We start from the raw sequence: 21205 nt of genomic DNA, 5'->3' as shown, positions 1-21205 counted from the left end.
ACTCATCTCCTCCCACTTGTGACTGTATGACTATAACTTTGTTGCTTGTATCCTTATGATTTACTGACTGTTATGTAGTCAGTAGTATGATTTGTAGTCTAGTATGATTTGATTGCTTATTTGTACCCTATGACTATCACTAAGTGTTGAAACTTATGATTCTTGACGAATGCATCTTTCTTTTCATGTACACCGACTGCATATGCATCAAGACCAATTCCTTGTGCGTCTAATCACACTTGGCCAATAAAGAATTCATTCATTCATTCATTCAAAGCAACTATGCATGTATACAAATGCAAATGCAAATGCAGAAGGAAGCATTGCAAACCATAGAAGACACACTTTTAATAATTTTTTAAAAATACTAAAAACATGTCTGCATGCATTCCAGAGCACTTCTCTAAAGTATTTCCACAAGATTTTAGCTTTAAATTGAAATTAAGTAAATATAGAATATGTTAAAAGTACATGATAAAGTAGAAATACCATAGAAAGTAGAAATACCATACAGGGAGATGCAGGTGTGTCCGTGTTTTTAATCTTAAATTGAACTAATTTTCAGTTCCACAAATAAACATCAGACAATGTAGTTTGTTCTCATTATAATTTTCTGCAATCAATTTTGTTCTTTGAAAAGAATAGCCTTTCCAATTCAGGACAGGAACCATATGAAACCACTTCTATACCTTAATCAATTAACCGGAGAGCTTTCTTATTCAAATATATATAGCTTAACTTACTAGGCAGCACTTAATTATTCTCGATTATTCATACAGTACAAAAAAATCTTACCACTTTCATTAAGGGTAAGCTTCACTGGAGCATAATAGGAATGAAACATATTAGAGCAGTAGTGGCTAACCTTTCTGGTGCCAAAAATTGTGTGCGCGTTTGCATGAGTGCCAACACCGAGAAGGCAATGCATGCCCCCATGCCCCCTACGCATACGCATGTAATCCCCATCCATCCACGCCGCCCCCTTACCTGCACTGCACCTCACAGCTGATTTTCGGCTGGTTTGAGGCCTTTTTCGGCCTCCCAAAGGCTTGAGGAAGGCTTCTACAGGCTTCAGGCCAAAAACTAGCCCCGTTTCATCACTTTCGGTATTTTTGGAAAAACAGGAAGTGACAAAACAGGGCTAGTTTTTGGCCTGCAAAAGCCTTCCTCAAGCCTTTGGGAGGCTGAAAAAGGCCTCAAACTGGCCGAAAACCAGCTGTGAGGTGCACGCATGCCCAGTGAGGTAAGTTTGCCTGCACCTCATGTGCCGGTACAAATGGCTCTGTGTGCCACCTATGGCATGCGTGCCATAGGTTTGCCATCATGATATTAGAGGATAGGCAATATACTGTATTTCCCCATGTATAAGCACCCCCTTTGTATAAGCCACCCCCAATTTTTGGACTGTGAAGTTTTGAAAAAATATTTTATTAGAGAAACAAGTTATGAAGAAAGAAAATTTACAAAGAAACAAAATTCGACGTCTAGATCTACAACTTCGGTCATGACGCCGAAAGCGGTGCGGCGACGCTAGCAATCTACGCATCGGAACGAGAGTAGGAGCGAAGCATTCAGGCCGATGCCTAGCGTATGCATTTCTATCGCGCACTCGCACTCGTAATCGTTGTATCATCACGTACAATTTTTACAAAAAAGTATAGCATACTGCTGGAAAACCAGTTTATTCCTACTTTATTATTTTATGCATTTTTCACGTATAAAAAGTGTAGCTGCTTTGTATATGCCACCCCCCTACTTTTTGGGCTTGAAAATTTTGGAAAAAAAGGGGTGGCTTATACATGGGGAAATACGGTAGTAAGTTCCAATATATGTCTGGATTCTACTTGCAGAAAGACCTTGTTATTTTACCTATCCTGTTGTCTAAATGACTTTGCGGCTACTCACTAACTTTGTATTGGTTATCAAAAAACCTGGTTACATAAATGAAGTGTCCCACAGCTTAAAAAAAGTAACATTCAATAAATATACCTAAAATATACCTAGGCTATATGGGCTGATATGAGATAGGATGGGAATCAAACTAGGAAGAAAAAATCAGAAGTTTGTGTTGGGTTAATGCTAATTATAGTAAATATTCTACTAAGCAAAATGTTTAACCCCTCAGAAGCAACTTCAAATGAATAAATTACAGCAACAAATAATTTGTATAAATCAGATTTCTGTAGGTTTTGAAACTAACTATTTAGATTAACACTACTGTGATAGTTTCAAGTCTTATATCTCCAATGCAGACAAGTGTCTAAGATTGGAAACCACCCCCTAGGTTAAAAAAATAACTATTTTCTGGAAGGGAGATTTACTGCATTTTTTTCTAATATTTCATTCACCAAAGGTGATGATAAAATCATGGTGACACGACTAAACAAGTTGTGTCAACAACAGAATGATGCATGGCTTTCCCATCCATACTATAATCCTGCTGAAATATCCAGCTTTCAATTTCCCTTAAATAAAACTTGATAAACATATATAATTTAGAATATGGACCACATACTTGACTAATATATAAGAAGAGAAACTGATTGTAATAATGATAAATGTAAAACTTAATAAGTACAAGGGCAAGAAAGGAGGGAAAGATTCTAAACTGGAAATTTGATTTGAAGGATATTGAATATTTTAATGGTTACAGTTTTTTTTACTTACCTTGAAGAGATTTCCCCAAGCCTTGGCCTAGCTTCCAACCATGCTTCTGTAGCAAACGGTGTCCAATATTATCCTGACAGACAGAAGAGAGAAACAAACCAAAAATATTCCAATAATATATTCTTTTACAATGACACGTCAACACATGGCGAACAAGGTAATTGTCTACATGTATGCATGCAAAATAAATGAAATAAGAACTACTTAAGGGCAACAATTGCCCCATAAAAGGGAAAAGATATTTACATAAAAACAAAACAAAAAAACTAGAACACCTGCTGGTAAGATTTTTCCACAGGAACAGAGTTCAGGTAGGATCATCATACTTTCTGATGGTGTGCTGGGTAACTTTTGTGCATAACAGGAAAAAAAGCAATGGGGAAAAATAAAGAAATTGACATTTAAGAAGTATTAAATCAATCTAATTATACAATCATATCCATCACCTAAAAAGTGCCACTTGTTTTTTGTAAAAAAAACAAAACAAAAAACAAAATACCTAATGTGTTTAAGTTTATTTTTTACTTGTTTGTGTGTCAAGACTTTGAAGAGATCACATTAAGTTGTTAAATGTCAGACTTGCCCCACCACTAGAAACCAAAACACATTCAGAGCAAAATCCATGTTAGATTTGATTGGCTTTTTACAAATTAAAAAAAAACATACATCCAAATATCTATATATGTAGTGTGTATGTATATATTTTAAAGTTGTAGCAACGTTTTGGCAGAATCTCATCTGCCATTATCAGGCTTCTGTATTGTGTTCGTTTGTGAGTCAGGCTTTTAGAGTTGTTTCAGTTTTAAATTTGGGGCTAGCCTACTGAATTTAAAACTGAAAAGTCTGACTCACAGACGAACACAATACAGAAGCCTGATAATGGCAGATGAGATTCTGCCGAAACGTTTCTACAACTTTAAAAGCACAACTATAATGACGTGGGAAAATACCCGAACACAGCTGAATACCATACATGTAAGTACCCGCAAAAACTTAAGAAAACAAATATATATACATTCTGAGGTTTTCACGGGTATTTGTATGTGGATCTTTGGTTATTCAGGTTTTCTCTCATGTAAAATTGGAAATATCTTGGCAACGTTTCAACGAAATCTCATTCGTCATCTTCAGGCTAGTGTCTTTGGCTTTGTGCTTCTTGGAGTAATGTGAGCTTGCAGCTGCTTCTTCCTTTTAACTGCTAGTGGGGTGTGACTTGATTGGGTGGGGGCTTGGCTGTGTTGTGATTGGGTGGGGTTCGTGTTCTCCTTGGTTGGGGGTTGGCTGTGTTCTGATTGGCTGGGGGTGTGTTCTATTCAGGTGGGGGTTTGGTTGTGCTGAGGTTAGTCTTAGTTGCTGGGGGATTTGAGCTGGTGAGCTGTGATCCTGTTGTTTGGCTTCACGTTCGTGCCACATCTTCATGGTGGGCGTCCGTTTGTTTCATGTATGGGTCGGAGGGGTTTGAAGCGGGTAATGATGCAGCTCCGGTACGGCTTCTGGCCCGTGGTCGTGTCTCATCATCTGTGTGGGTGTGAGTCTGCTTTCTATGTGGAAGTGTGGTGGTAGCATCTTGTGTGGCCCTTGTGGGTGTGGGTCTGGTGTCATTCTTCATGTTAGGTACTCTTTTGTTAATGAGGGCGGGTTTCCAAATGGCTGGTATGCGGGAGGTATCATCTCGTTTATTCATGCTGTGTGGGCGTTTTTCTATCTCTATGGCTTCTCTGATTATTCTGTTGTTGAAGTGTTCAGTTTTGGCGATAGTTCTGGTATTTTTAAAGTCAATCTCATGTCTTGTGGCTTTGAGGTACTGGACCAGGGAAGAGGTCGATTCTTCTTTTTTAATTGAGTTCTTATGTTCTTCAATGCGTGCACTTATTCTTCTGTTGGTTTGTCCGATGTATGTGGTGGGGCAGGTGGTGCATGGGATTTCGTATACTCCTTGGTTTTCTAACTCGATTCTGTCTTTAGGGTTTCTTAGGATGGTGGATATTTTTCTGTTTGTGCAGAATGCTGTCTTAATGTTGTGTTTTTGGAGGATCTTGCTGATTTTGTCTGTAGTGCCTTTTATATATGGGAAGAGGGCTTTGCCGTTCTCTTGTCCTCTGTCTTGGATTTTCGTTGGGGTTTCTTTCTGGATTAGGTGGGTAATCTTCTTTCTTTGGAATCCATTGGCTGTTAGTACATTAGTGAGAATGTGTAGTTTGGTTTTTAATCATCGTTGTTCGTCGGCTAAGCATTTTGTTCTGGAGGTGAGTGTAGGCTACGGAATTAATCTGTGCTGGGTGGTGGTGTGAGAGCGCATGTAGATAGCGGTTTGTATGTGTTTTCTTCTGGTAGATGGTGTGTCCTAGGGAGCCACTGGATTTTTTGTATACTAAGACATCTAGGAAGGGAAGTTCTCACTAACGTACTAACAGCCAATGGATTCCAAAGAAAGAAGATTCTTTCAACAGAATAATCAGAGAAGCCATAGAGATAGAAAAACGCCCACACAGCATGAATAAACGAGATGATACCTCCCGCATACCAGCCATTTGGAAACCCGCCCTCATTAACAAAAGAGTACCTAACATGAAGAATGACACCAGACCCACACCCACAAGGGCCACACAAGATGCTACCACCACACTTCCACATAGAAAGCAGACTCACACCCACACAGATGATGAGACACGACCACAGGCCAGAAGCCATACCGGAGCTGCATCATTACCCGCTTCAAACCCCTCCGACCCATACATGAAACAAACGGACGCCCACCATGAAGATGTGGCACGAACGTGAAGCCAAACAACAGGATCACAGCTCACCAGCTCAAATCCCTGGCAACTAAGACTAACCTCAGCACAACCAAACCCCCACCTGAATAGAACACACCCTCAGCCAATCAGAACACAGCCAACCCCCCAACCAAGGAGAACACGAACCCCACCCAATCACAACACAGCCAAGCCCCCACCCAATCAAGTCACACCCCCACTAGCAGTTAAAAGGAAGAAACAGCTGCAAGCTCACATTACTCCGAGAAGCACAAAGCCGAAGACACAAGCCTGAAGATGACGAATGAGATTTCACGAAACGTTGCCAAGATACTTCCAATTTTATGTGAGAGAAAACCCGAATATATATATATATATATATATATATATATATATATATATATATATATATATATATATATACACACACACATATACATACACACACACACACACACACATATGCATATATAACCATATATATACATATATACAAGCACACATACACACCCACACACATATATATATATATATATACACACACACCCATATATATGAAAATTAAAACATGCAGCCATTATTGAACTAAAAAGTATAGCAAAGTTAGTAAAAATACAAAAGTTCAAAATTAAAATATTAACAAATTAGAAATAATTAAAGTATATATAGATAAAATAAGCTCAAGCGTAGACTGTATGATGCATTACACATGTAAACTAACAGAAACACTAATATGTTAGGATGAACAGGCCTAGCAACAGGTTAAAACAGCAAGGAACCATTAGTGCTTGTAGGGACAAAACACAACAAGCATAATGTCTCATCTTTTTAAAAGAAAATCAAAATGGACTAAAATTAATAAGAGGTGAATGTAGTAATTCAATGTTAGCTTTTGACGTCAAGCTAAAGCAAGAAACTAGCATATACATAGCTAGGATGAAATTAATTTCAAGAAAGACACTGGATTCCCATGTTTATGTAATATTAACAGGAAGGAAAAAGATTACAGGGAATCATATATGGTAATTAGTCTTTTCCTGGTGAATGTCCCTTAAATGCTCTCCCTAAAAATTTTTTCCTCACCTGGAATATAAATTGAAGAAATTAAATATAAATTAGCTCCCTCTTTTCTTAACACTCTCTCATGTGTTTTCTTCCAGAATCTCTTTCCCTTATTTCAGCAATGGATCTGATTTTAATGCTATTAGACAGAAGTGCTTTAAAAAAGAACCACAGCTCTTTCAATTCACTTACTTCAATTCAATATTCTGTTTCATCTATTTCAGGGACGAACCCTAATTTAAATCCAGCACTTTAGGCAGCCTTGTAGAAATAGGAGGCCTCTATATCTGTTGTTCTATAACTTCTACCACTCATTAGGTAGGCCAGACATGGAGAATATGAGACTCTTGTAATTAAGACAATTGTATATTCTGACAATTATTATCACTTTAATTATATGTAAAAATATCTCTGAAATTTGGCTATCATGTAATGATAATCCACTTATAATGCAGTTATAAAATCCCCAGGCTCTCAGAGGATAAAGCTAGTGAAGTCTTGTTTTCTTAAAAATCTCAAATAAATCTACCAAACACAGTATAAAACGACTGGATAAGCCAGGAGTTTGATTCAATGGACAGCAACTTCGTGTGTGTGTGTGTGTGTGTGTGTGTGTGTGTGTGTGTGTGTACACGTGCATGCGTGTGTGCAGGCACATGCAGGTAATAGTTGATAAACACATACATAGATCTATGTATATGTGTATTTATGTTGTAATTCTACCTAGGGATAAATCCTATTAAAATCAGTGGGATTTATTTTTAAATAAATACTTATCAGTTTTCCTTTAGGACTATTAGTAACTAGAGGTACTGAAAATAATAGTGGGACCATGTTATGAAAAAAATAAGAAGCTCCTCAAACCCCCCTTCACTCCCCTCCCAGGTTACTTATCTCCCCCTCCCCCATATTCACTGACATTTATTGTTTTTTGCTTCTGTTCTCCATGCTTAGTGTTTGTTTTATTGATTTCTAGTGTCTGAATTAGATTGAGAAATTGTCTCTTTGGCTGATATTTTCAGTTTAAATTTTTTCTAAATCTTTTTAAATATTGACTTTTCTAAATATAGAAAAATGCAGCCATTTTGGATAGTTATTAACTGAATAGTGTTAGTATCAGACTAATAAGAAGTTCTGACAAAAAGAACTGTGTTGTACTTCCATTCCTGCAAAAGGAAACAATTATTGCTCAGATGAGACATTGTGCTAAACAAGTTGTGTAATGAATGCACTAAAAAGTAACAGACACATGAAGCCATTATGCTATTTCCAAAAGCAGTGCAGGTGGAGTGAAAGCATTTCCATACGAACCTGGCTTTAAAAACTGGGCTGTCAAAAGAACAGTTAAATGTAACACAAAGTAAGAAACTGTCCAACCAACTAGTGGTAATTTGTTGTTTTTAATGTATTTGTCTTGTTTTTATTCACTGCTTGCGAATAATGTTTTTAAAAAGAATGAACGCATAAAATAAACGCAAGACTAGCTGGGAGTTTTAACAGCATTGTGACTGACATTGTGAAAGAGGAGGAGCAGGAAGAGAAACAAACATTAAAACTGAACATAGGGAAAGAGAATAAAACTGAGGATGATTGTACACATTAGCACCACACTTGCAAAGCCACTCAAGAGACTGTGTATGTGTATACTTCAACATACAAGTAGAAATTTCTAGTCTATAAAACTCCTATGATTTATGGAGATGTGTAAATTTTCAGATTTCACATTGTTCTTCAGTGGCTAAAACACTCAAATAAAAACATTTCTTTAAAAAAAGTATTAGATAAGGATACTTCAATAGATATCTTCAGTAATTAACCGTCTCCCATTAAATTGTTATACATTTGAGGAGCTTAGAGAGATATAAAGGCTTATGAATATAAAGTTCAATTAAATTAGCTTAGAAATGTTTTTGTTTAATACAATAGAATACTGTTACTATCACCTTCTGAGTGGCTCCAAAAGGGATGCTGACTGTGCATCAAAGAATTTAAAAGCAGGAACAGCTTGCTATAAAGGGTGCTTCCATGCAAAGTAGAAGGGGAAAAAAAGAATAAAAACCCCAAATAAAAACTTAGAGCTTACTGCATGACATAATGAAGGCAAGAGAGAAAAAGCCCAAGAGTAGTGCTACATCATTCAGCATCTGCAGAAAGCACAATATTTAGAGTGCTTGGCAATATACAGGCTGCTGCTAAATATCAAATTGGTAGTCCTATACAGATACCATTTTGGATTCAGTGGAGTCCACAGATCAGTGTAGATGTGCAATATGACAAAAACTAAATCCCCCAAATTACTACAATATTCTTCTTTTTGCATTCCACAAAGGGACTAGCTAAGAAATCATTTTGACCATCCTGTGTACAATATTTCATGGTCATAAACATCAATAATATATGAAGGGTAGAGCAAGAAAGAGAAAATATAAAACTAAACTATTGGTCTCAATAAAATGTTAAAATATCCTTGCTAATATGAAGCACAATAAATTGATACAGATGAAAAAAGGGGGGAAGACTGGCTTGTTTATTAAATATTTTCTGAAACTGCTACCCTTTCTCAATATAAATGGTTAAAACAGGAATCATTACAAGATAAAGAGCAACCTGTGGGGAAAATATATTATCTAGTCAGGCTCTGCATAGCTGAGGATAAAAAAAAAGACAGCTTGAAGCAAATAGCTCATATTTTTAATATGGAAAGGTATAAAACATTTTCTCCATATTTCTTCTCTAATAGAACTGAAATTGGCAGAGGTATCAGACAAGAATTCAAGTTCAGTCCCACCCCTTAGCCCTTGTTAAAAGAGGATTTTACAAGGAAATCAACCTACCCCAAAGTATAATACTTCATCATTAAGCAGCCTTCAAACAGGTTACTTTTGAGCCAAAAGTAGATGCTAGAACTACAGGGTCGTATAATAAATAATCTTCATTTTGCTTCCGTCACTCAGAATAATACAGGGATTGGAACGTTTCTTTTCCTATTTCCTGAATGCTATCTATATTTGTAATCATCAATTTTTAAGAAAGCCTAAGGGTATACCGCACTGCATCAATTAACCAAAAAAATGGACACAACTGGCTGTTCAGTTTTTCTTTGCCTCACATAGCTACCAATATTCTCTTAAACCTTCAGTTCTGGTAAATGCAAGGAATAGATTTGCTGTTCACAGGGGTAGATGGTAAACTGGTGTCCATATGGGTTGAATATTATTATATCTATTAGCAAAGTAGTATCACTAGATTTAACCCTGTCACTTAAAATCTTATAAGATAGGTTACTAAAAATAAGAAAAAAAATGAAGATAAGACTAATTCTATAAAACCTGATTCTAAAAAATGTTCCAACTTAAAGGGATTCATTCCATCCTTGAAATAACTGGGATTTTTGGATTAAAAGATTGATAATCTGAAATTTCTTCAATTACTTAGTTACTGACAATTTCTTTTCTCAATATTAAGCAATAAATTCTCTCAATATAATAGTGTCACAAAGGAGATGGGCCTAAAACATAAACTTACTTGTGTCTATAGCAAAGTAGTGCAACAGTAAGTTCAGTTTTCTATTTTTATTACTAAATAATGAATACTAATTTCAGCTGTATTATTCTTAATCAATGCAGTGATCTGCAGACTCCCAAATAATTTTTTTACAGCTACCATCCAGTTCTGTTCTGTAGCAATACAAATCAGGATCACCTCAAACGATAATGCTGCAGAGCCACCTATAAATGTAACTGTGTTCCCAAGCAAAGCCATTCATTCCCCAGATTTTTCTAAAATTATTTGTGCTCTTCCTTGGACTTTGCTGCCAGATTCAACTGGTCTCAAGTGGTTTTCAGCAAGTTAAACCCATTTATACTTTAGAAGATTTTACCTGCTATTGTTCAGTGCTATGTAAAACTATTTTTAGTTCCAATTGAAAAAAAGTATTTTATTTACTAGAAAAATGTTTCACCACAAATAAATATTACTGTATTACTATTTGAACTTGAGCAAATATGCTTGTGAAATAAAATCTTAATTTTTGCACCAAAAATAATACAAGCACATAAACTCATAATGTGATGTAGCATAATATTCAGTACTTTCATTACCAGGCAAAAAAAGGAACACAAGAGTTGACAAAAAATAAAAGTCATTCACTTAGAACCAACCCATAATTGGTTCCTCTTGCTTTCTGCAAGAATCATGCCTCTCTATGAACTGGCTGCTGACTCTGACATTCACCTGCAAAAATCAGAGCTGAAAAAATAAAGGCAGCCATTGAAATTGCAAGTCACAAGACATTCTTCTAAACCAAGGGTGTCAAATACATGGCATTATGTGGCCATGCGTGAGGCATGTGGGCCGTGAGTTTGACACCCCTGCTCTAAACGATGGGTTTAAATTATGGTGAACCTGGAAAAGTATTTTTCTCCTGTTAATGATTAAACAATCTTAATTATTTTGTTAATATCTAAAAGTCAATAGTTTTGGTCTTTTCAGTTCTCAACTCTATCCTCATATATTTATTTTAATTCCTCTCTGAAATTTTCTGAAATATTTCTGTAAAGGCAGAATTAACATATCCCATAACTTTTGCTTACAAGACATAGTGGGCTTTATTTGTATCAGAATAAAGCAAATGTTTTGCTTTAACACAATGTATTAGTATAGCCAAAAAAATACTTTTCAAGAAACGTTGTTAACAATAATTACCTACTTTAATAATCAAAAGAAGTTTTGATTGAGATCACACCAGCTTTAAGTTTCTAAAAATCAGAAACAGACACTGAATTCCAAAAACCTACACCAAATGTGAACAATCTATTTTTGCGATAAATTGTGATGACTGAAAATAGGTTGATTCAAATCTGAGTTCTATAAATTCATATCTAGTTTCCACTAAAATCAATGAAATTTAAACAATAATAAATTTGTCCAATTCCACAATTTAAAAAATACCAAAAGCAAAAATAATCATTTGCATAAGGTTAAGAAAATATATACCATAGAACACTTTAGCAGCACTTGCAGATTCTAGAATCTACTCCTGAGAAAGAGTGTGAACTGAAAGCACGTTTTTAGACTTTTGGGAAAGTTGATTTTTAAGATTATGGATTTAATTCATTATGCAGATCTGTGTATCAGAATCAAATATTTGGGCACTTATGATCCTTTGAATGCTGCAATGTATCTTGATGCACTGCAATGAAATAGCACTGGGCTTTCCTATTATATTTCTTTTAGGATGATCAGCAATATGTATATTGTGAACATTACAATTAAGGATCACAGAGGCATTTACCTTGTAATAAAATCTCCAATACGCCATACAATATTGCTCCAATACTAACTATTTCATGACATTTACAGAGGGAAACTGGCTTTGCATTTCAATTGATGTGTGTGCTTATGCATGCAAACAAAGCTGAATTATTCAACAGAATCAAATGCAGCTGCATTACCACCATCCTTCCCACCCTCTCTGCAGCATTATTTCATGTGTAACCAATGACTATCATGCCTAATTCTAGCATCATGCCAGCACAATGAATAGATACTGAATGCAGTGTTTGTTGGACAGAAAAACAGAATAAGAAATGGGAAGGGGGCGGAGAAGGGGGAAGGAAGAAAGGAAACCCTAGAAAAGAAATTAAAAATGCAGACCATGCAAATACAAACCAGGTCATGGCTGCTTAGCTAATTTGGACCAACTGCTGTGAAAGAAAAAATGTCGAACACCCCAAGTTGTGTAAATTTCTGTGAACATCTCAACACGCACACAAATACACACACACAAACATCAATCTATTAAACAGGATAATCTGTGTATATATTTTAATCTGTGTATGTATAGATATATATACAGATTAAAAAAAAATATAGAATATATAGCTTCTTAATACTGTAGATTTTTAAGCATTCATGAATGCAGTGAAATAATAGTAGCCTTTAGATAAAATTTTAACTGAGTTGCCTTAAATTCTTCATAGCTGAGGGATATATGCATTAATGATCCAAAGAAAATATGACCAGAGAGGCTACATTGGGATATGGTAGGAATTGACTTAGTATGGGGTAAGGAATAAATACTGTGGTTTGAAAAATAATTGATCAGAAAAGTTGAGGAAAGCAACCACTGCTAATAATGGTGGCTAGGTTACTTTGCTATTCCAATATAGGCAGTCCTCGACTTATGATCACAGTTGTGTCCAAAATGTCTGTTGCTAAGCAACACAGCTATTAGGTGAATTTTGCCCCATTTATGACTTTTCTTGCCACACTTGTTAAGTGAATCACTGTAGTTGTTAAGTTAGTAATACAGTTGTTACATGAATCTGGCTTCCCCATTGACTTTGCTTGTCAGAAAGTTGCAAAAGGTGATCAGATGACACTGGGACCCTGCAACCCTCATAAATATGCAACAGTTGCCAAGTTTCTGAATTTTGAACCTGTAACTATGGGACTACGGCAATGGTCATAAGTGTGAAAAATGGTCATAATGGTCACTATTTTCAGTAGTGTTGTAACTTCGTAAAGTCACTAAATGTATTGTTGTAAGTTGAGGATTACCTCTACTAGACTCAGACAAAGGTCCATCTGGCCTTGTTCTCTTCCCTACAGTAAATCTCTACAGTTTTACATAATCTATCTTTGAAATAATAAAAAATGAGGCAAAATAGTAGTATTCTTAGGGCTTCATGGATTCCAAGATGCCTAAGAAAGATTCCAGGATCTCATGGAATTGCCTTTATTACTTACTTCTTAGTTTTTTATTGTGGAATTGACTTACAGATTATGCTAAGAACTGATCAGGCCATATATCTACTCATAGTGCAAAATTCAAAGGACAATTACAATTTGTCACAAGAGGGAGTAAAGTAATACAGGTGGTCCTTGTTCAACAGTTAGTCTAGCAATTGTTTGAACTTATGACAGAACCGAATAAGTAGTGGTCATGACTAGTCTCATATGCATAGCCATTGAGCTTTGTCATCATCGACATATGATTATGATTTCCTTGTCAATTTCTGACAAGCAAAGTCAATGGGAAGCCATCAGGAAATCATATGTCACAGTGACATGAGGTTATCATTTAATGATGGCATCCAGGACTGCCAGAACACACATGGTCATGTGACCTTTTTTAAATTTACAATCATGTAGCTTAACACCAGACTTTCCTACTAACTGTAAACAGGAGGTTGCCAATGCAAATTTGTTCTGGGAGTAACAGGTGATGACAAGATTAGGATGCTTGGGGACTCCTAAGCTATAAAATACTGTACATCCAAAAATCTAAAGGGATGGACAAGAGCAAAATGATTAATGGATTGGATGTTCTTTATTTCAGTTCGGAAAATATTGGGGGGGGGGGTGTTACTTTGTTTTTATTTTTAGTCTCATCCAAATCCTTTAAACTGCTGAACTTCAAATAGATATTTATGCAGTACAAACTATAACTATTTTATTTCAGAAGAAGAAAGCAATACAGAAGTATGATATGAGGTAAAAATTCAAAAATGAAAGATGCATAAAAGAAAAAACAAGCGGAGAAGCAAAGAAGATTTCATTCTTCCTTGTCTGAAGCTTGTCTTTAGTAAATCTTTTAAAATACAAAAAAACTATGACAGTAATATTATTTTGTAATTGCCACTTATTTATGCTAATGTTTCTGTTTTTATTTTGTATTCCCTGGGCCAAACTAAATATATGACTTCTCAATGTTCATAAATCTGGAAATTAAAGAAGTTATTTTGTTATCTGCTAGGCTTTTGATTTATTAATGTGTTTTAAACACTTTTTAAGAGAACAACACTTTATGATGTATCTTATTTTTCACATTAATGTAATGCAAATATACTAGTATCTATCTATTCTAATAAGAATGTGGCTGCATTTAAGACACACAACATGTGAGCACTTCCTAGCTTTGTCAGGGGCTTGAAAATAAAAAATTAGATCTTACCGATTCTATAGGCTTGTCTAATGACGCCTGCTCAATCTCCAGGTGGCCTTCTTCATACTGATCAAAGTGATTACCCTGCAAGAGAAGAATCACATATTAGTTCCTCATTGTGACATCAAAAACTGTGCTTGAGTTACTGTTAAAATGCTAACTAACAATTACTACCTATAGTTTCTCAGCCTATTTCATCTGTTAATTATATTATAGGTTTTGTAGTAAGCTCAGCACTATCAATTTATTGTGTCTTAAAAGATACTGAATTCTAATCTAGTTTCCAGTATCCACATAATGCAACAATTGCATGGCATATTTTACTAGACTTTAAATATCTTGAGATTATTTACTGACCTACCAAGTCATCCAAGTATAGTCGTTGCTCTGCAGAGCAACAGTTAACTGAGTGTTAGATGAAGCAGTTATTAAAATAGATTTGATAAATATCACAATAGCATAGTATGACCATAAGCATTTATGCTGCCACAAATAAATTTCCACAAAAGGCAAATATAGCTTAGAATAATAATTTTTGGATTTTTCCATGTATCTTTAACCTCAAATATTTTGATTTTGAGTCTGTTTATTAATATTCACAATTTTGAAAAACTAGATTATATTAAAGAGAATAATTCCATTTTCCAATAATTCCGTTTGGATATAAACAAACATAAAATGGGTCTAATAGAAAAAGAATTAGCACCAAAAATTAGAGGTGCCAAACAGAACTATTTTGAAGCTGCAAATAAATCAGGTAGATGGTTAGCATATAAATTGAGAAAGGAGAAAGAATCAAGGAAAATATTGCAATTAATAGATGACCAAGGCCAAGTTTGGTATGGTAGTAAAGAGAAGAAGGAAATTATTTGAGATTATTAAGGGAAACTATACACACAAGAGAATATTGATGAGGAAAGAGTTAAACAGTATTTACAGAATGCAATTTACCCCAGATACCTAAAGAGATTGAAACAATGTTAGAAAGCAATATAAGATGATGGAGTTAACTGAAGCACTTAAGAAACAAAATAATGGAAAGGCACCAGGCCCAGGTAGACTTCCGGCAGAATTTTACAAAACATTACATGAATCATTGAATTTTCCATTGCTAGAAGTTATGAATGAAGTTATGTTAAAGAAGAGGATACCTAAATCATGGTCAGAAGCTTATATCACACTTGTTCCAAAAGAGGAGACTGATCCATTACAAATCAAGAACTATAGACCTATCTCCCTACTAAACACAGATTATAAAATCTTTTCTTCAATATTGGCAGAAAGACTTAAAAAATATTAAAATAATTTTATTCATCCTGACCAAAATGGATTTCTGCCAAAGAGACAAATCAAAGACAATATGAGAGTAATCTTGGACACTTTGGAATACTACAAGGCACATCCTGAAAAACAAATGGCTTTGATATTTCTAGATGCACAGAAAGCATTTGATAATGTGAATTGGCAATTCATGTTATTACTGCTGGAACAGATGGGCTTTCCTAGAAAATTTATTCAAGCAATAGAAGCTATATATCATAAGCAGACGGCAAAGGTAATGATAGAGGGAGAACTGACAGAATCTATTGATATAAGAAAAGGAACAAGACAAGGGTGCCCACTATCACCTCTGTTGTTTGTGTTAACTTTGGAAGCGCTAAACAGAAATATTAGAGATGAAAAGAATATAAAAGGGATGAAAATTAAAAAGGAAGAATTTAAGTTGCAAGCATTTGCAGATGATCTGGTTTTTATCTTACAAAACCCACTAGAAACAGCATTAAAATTGATAGAAAAGATAGAGACATATGGAAAGGTGGCTGGTTTGAAAATAAATAAAAATAAGACAAAGATCTTGACAAAGAATATGCTATCAAGACAAAAGGAAGAATTGGCAGACCTATTGAAAATTCAGGTCACAAATAAGATCAAGTACTTGGGGATATACTTGACAGCAAGATGCAGTACACTAAAAAAGAATAATTATATTAAACTTAAACAGCAGATAGCGCTAGATTTGGCGAAATGGAAAAACTTACAACTCTCACTAACAGGGAGAATCTCAACAATCAAGATGAATATATTACCCAGAATTTTATATTTGTTTCAAACAATTCCAATTAGGCTTGGAAAAGACTACTTTGAAGATTTAAATAAAATTGTGTTGAAATATATATGGCAAGGTAAGAAAGTGAGAATAAAGTTAAAACTTTTGCAAGATGCTAGAATAAGAGGAGGATTTGGTTTGCCTAATTGGGAGTTGTATTACCAAGCTACAAATTTGATGTGGGTTAAGGAATGGATAACATTAAGAAATACTAGATTGTTGACATTAGAAGGACATGACCTGTTGTTGGGGTGGCATGCTTTTTTATGGTATAAAGGAACTAAAACACAGGTACTTTAGAAGACATTATATACGGGAGTCTCTGTGGTTAAATTGGGAGAAGATTAAAAGACAATGTTATTTGAAAATTTCAGTCTGGTGATTGAAGCATTTTCTTATCCTATAATATACAAAAAGGAACAAACAGTTAGATATGGTGAAATATTGAATGAAAAGGGTGAACTCAAATCTATACAAAAACTAGAAGAACAAGGTATAAAGATGAATTGGTTTTCATATGCACAAATACATTCAAGGTATGATAAAGATTCTAAAACAGAAGGCTTCTATGATAAACTGACTGACTTAGATAAGATCTTGACAGGTACTGATGAAAAGGTGATTAAAAAATTGTATGGATATTTATTAGAAATTAAATTAGAAGAGGAACAAATTAAAGAAACTATGATTGCTTGGGGGAAGAATTTTGGATATGGGATTAATCTTGAGAAATGGCAAAAACTGTGGTCTCAAAATTATAAAATGATAATGTCAACAGCATATAAAGAAAATTTGTATAAGATGTTTTACAGGTGGCACTTCCCCCGACAATAGCAAGAATGTTCAAGAATAAATCCGAAAAATGTTGGAAATGTCATCAGATACATGGCTCATATTATCATATGTTGTGGACTTGTGCAGATGCTAAAAAACACTGGACTAAAATCCACATGTGGTTGGAAAAAAATGACAAAAAAGCATATAGATTTGAAACCAGAAATATTTTTATTGGGAATTTTACCTGAAATATATAGTAAAGACTTGAAATACCTGATTGTAAATGTATTAACAGCGGCTAGGATTGTATTTGCTAAAAACTGGAAAAATGAGAAAATACCATCACAGGAGGAAATCATTAAGAAAATTAAAAAATGAGAAAATATCATCACAGGAGGAAATCATTAAGAAAATTATGGACTGTGCTGAAATGAGTAGATTGACATTTGAAATTAGAGAACAAGATGATAAACAATTTTATAAAATTTGGGATCTATTCTATCAATGGTTAGACAATAAAATATAGTAATGAAATATGTAGACTTTTAGAAAATAATAAATTTATAAAGATGTATTCTTTTCTAATTATATCTACAAAATGATTCTAGGATAGATCAGGGACAATGATACGAACTGTTATAAAACAAATTAAGTAAAATATGATCATTTTGGAAAACATGAATGAATAAAAGTATAGTCAAATGATTAATAATGATATTAGTGTATTTAATATATTGATTGAAAATACGAGATTATATACAATGTAATTATAATTGAAGACTATGAAATGGAAGCACAAAACAATTTGTAAACCAACCGGCACACTGTATGTACATATATGGAAGATGATTTGATGTTTTTATGTTTTGTTTGTTTATATTTGTTTTAAAAACCAATTATATATGTATGTATGTATGTACGTACGTATATATAAAAAAAAGAGAATAATTCCAAAGAATTAAAATCCACAATTTTTGTTTCCATTTTTCCAGAGTAAACTCTTGCTGGCCAAAAACAAAAGCCAGGATCACTACTTTTATTTTACATTCATGTACACTCTGAGATTTTCAGCTGCTTTTCCCCCACTCTAAGATTACATTTTTATTGTTGTCCTGTGCCTACTAAAACTAGCACCTCTTTAAGAATTATTGCAAAAGTAACAACTGTACTTACAAGTAATATTTGCAGAATTGAGGCTGCTAAAAAATTGCCCAAATGCAGACTTTCTCTATAGAGAACATGCTATCTTTGCCTTGGGTACAAGGGATGTTCTATCTGGATGTTCAGATAGAATTCTGATTCATTGCCTCTATAGTGAGGATTCTTTCAATCAAAATCTTGCTCTAACAGGTGACCTTTAAAATCCTAAATGGCTTATATTCTGACAATCTCAGAGACAAGATTCTCCTGCTATGACCCTGCCAATTAACTAGATCAGATCCTAATGCTTTCAACCCCTCCCCCACCAGCAGCTCCTCTAACCTGATCATCTCCAGGCAATGGAACACATTCTTTAAGGACCTACATTTGGTTTCCCACTCACCCTGTATATTGTAAACTGTCAAAAACCCACATCCTTCATTAAGATTTATTTCTACCACTACTATCTTTTCTGTTTTTCTTGTTTTTAATTATCTTGCTATTATTTTTAAATTTTATAATTTGTATTTTTAACAGTTGTAGTGTAAAATATGGAGATGATGTTGAAGAAGGAATGCAATTAATATTAAATAAACAACAGTACACTCTTGGGAAAGACAAAGGAGTAAGAAACTCAAAACAATCCCATCCAGTTTCTGTTTGGTATAAGAGGGAGGTTTTCAATTTTCTATTATTGTATCTTACTAAAATCCCATGCTCTGTTGGGTTATAATATCAGAACTATTTCCTTATCTAAAGAAGAGGAACATAGCAATCAAGGGGAGGCAAAAAAACTAATGGAATCAAAATGACTTCTGACTTTCTGTTGTTTCTTTGCAAGAATCTGGTGGGCAGCATTAGGAACCTACCTACCCTACCCTACCCAGTAGGCATGTAAGAGGCTGCTGTTGGGTATGGGAGAGAATGAGCGATTGCAAAACAAGGAAACTATCGAAAAACTTGTTTACAGCAACAGCCAATAGCACTGAAGCATTATTTCCCCAAATTTTATTCCCTCAGGAGTCATGTATCTGGATTTGGGGCACATTTTGTAAATTAGCCCATTTAAGGTACAAAAATTAGATTCAAAATTGTTGCACTTAGATGCGCCATTTCACTCAGAAAGGTCATAAAATTTTTAGGATTATATAGATAAGAAGGAGAGTTCACTACTCCTTGCACTATCTATTGCCTGCTCTGCCTTACTCAAAGAATTATCAGATTCCTTGAGTAAAAATCAGGTAGATGAATGTATATATACAGTAAGTAATTATATCATTTGTTTTGGGGAAAAACTTGTCTTCCATTATTGCATATTAATTGTCCTGTTTAAGTTCTATATCAATTTAATCATGTGATCTTTAATTTGCTCAGTCCACATCATATTTCAGCAACAATATGTATATATTCTAGATGTTTTGCACTATGTGTTATCAGTATTTGAAATTCAATCAAACTGAATTTGAGTTTCTCACCTCATCTTTGTAATTCCTTCTAGGTTATTGCTCATTTGGAGATACTGAAACCACAATCACACTGCTGAAATTCTGAGAAAAATGTTTGAATGATTCCATTTTTGTTAATGATTGATTGCTTTTAGCAAACATTTCTTCATGAAAATATATATTTAACATTGGACAGAAAAAATAAGTCCATACTATATTTTTATAGAATGATTTTCTGTACTTTTCATATTTATGTAGACCTCTCCTAAGTTCTGCTTTTTTGAAAGAGGCAATGTAGCTTATATGGTGCTAAAATCCAGTCTGTATTCCAGATCATATGGATGACTTGACAATATATTTTCAGATTTGGTATATCCAGTTCCACTTTCTTTTATATCTTGTAAAACCTTAAATTTAATTCTTAATTGTTTAATATCTGCTGCTACATCCAGCTTAGGGAAAATCATTCTCCCCAAGGTCAGGTGGCCTTCTGGAAGGATCTGAAGATCCGGCTTGCCATCTGTCCCAGAGATCAGAGAGAGGAGTTGTGAAACTCAGAAATTTCTGATGCTACACATAAGATGCATGATTTAAAGCTTTCCCCAGTTATAACTATCCATCCCATCAGCCCAGAAAGAGAGGTATCTTGTGGGTCCCACCTGCTAGGGAATGCCATTGGTTAGAACCTCAGAAGAAACCTTTTCTGCCAAAGTCTCCAGCATGAGAAGTATCACTTCCCCAAATGTTGGCCTTCCAGAAGACCCTTAAAACATGGGGTCAATTAGCTTGGGGATCACATAGTAGATAGAAGCTGTTAGATGGATGTAATGTAATTGTATGACAATTAATGGAATAGCAATAGCACATATGCACAGAATTACTGTTTCACAGTGCTTTACAGCCCTAAGTAGTTTACAGCAGGGATGTCGAACTTGATTTCATTGAGGGCTGCATCAGGGTTGTGTTTGACCTCTGAGGGCCTGGGTAGGTGTGGCCAGGAAGGGCAGGCCAGGATGTTCACTCATATTGGGCGCACCTGTGGTGGCCTAATGCCCTGCCAGCAAAAACTGGCTCCTGAGCTCTGTTTTCAGCTGCAATGGCCTCCTACAACCCTCTGCCAGTGAAAACAGAGCTGGCAGAGGCACCACAGACCAGCCCTTCGCTGTTTCTAAGGCAGCCCTGCAGGCCAGATCTAAGTACCCTGCGGGCCGGATCCAGCCCCCAAGCCTTAAGTTTGATATTCCTGGTTTATAGGGTCAGCATATTGCCCCCAACAATCTGGCTCCTCATTTTACCCATCTCA

The 21205-nt window shown here is 35.0% G+C and overlaps 1 protein-coding gene across 5 annotated transcripts in view; it reads right to left on the bottom strand.

Annotated features, from left to right (window-relative positions):
* The window catches only part of GPATCH8 (G-patch domain containing 8), a 109012-nt gene that overhangs the window by 49259 nt on the left and 38548 nt on the right, over positions 1–21205 (bottom strand). For 3 of the 5 annotated variants that reach the window (XR_015740172.1, XM_026718276.2, XM_087916785.1), the window contains exons 2-3: positions 14443–14517; positions 2668–2740 (exon numbers count right to left, since the gene is read on the bottom strand). Coding sequence is in view for 1 of the 5 variants with exons in the window: in XM_026718276.2 (XP_026574061.2) it covers positions 2668–2740; positions 14443–14517 (148 nt within the window). In the remaining 4 variants the exon portion in view is untranslated. Of the gene's footprint in view, positions 1–2667; positions 2741–2942; positions 3010–14442; positions 14518–21205 lie in introns of those variants that run through there. The other 2 variants (XM_087916787.1, XM_087916786.1) reach the window with 2 other exon arrangements.

This window comes from Pseudonaja textilis, chromosome Z (genome assembly GCF_049901715.1).
Source record: "Pseudonaja textilis isolate UNSWEBS1 chromosome Z, rPseTex1.2, whole genome shotgun sequence".
Taxonomy (NCBI): domain Eukaryota; kingdom Metazoa; phylum Chordata; class Lepidosauria; order Squamata; family Elapidae; genus Pseudonaja; species Pseudonaja textilis.
The sequence above is the reverse complement of the archived record's forward strand: the minus strand, read 5'-3'. Positions and strand labels throughout refer to the sequence as shown.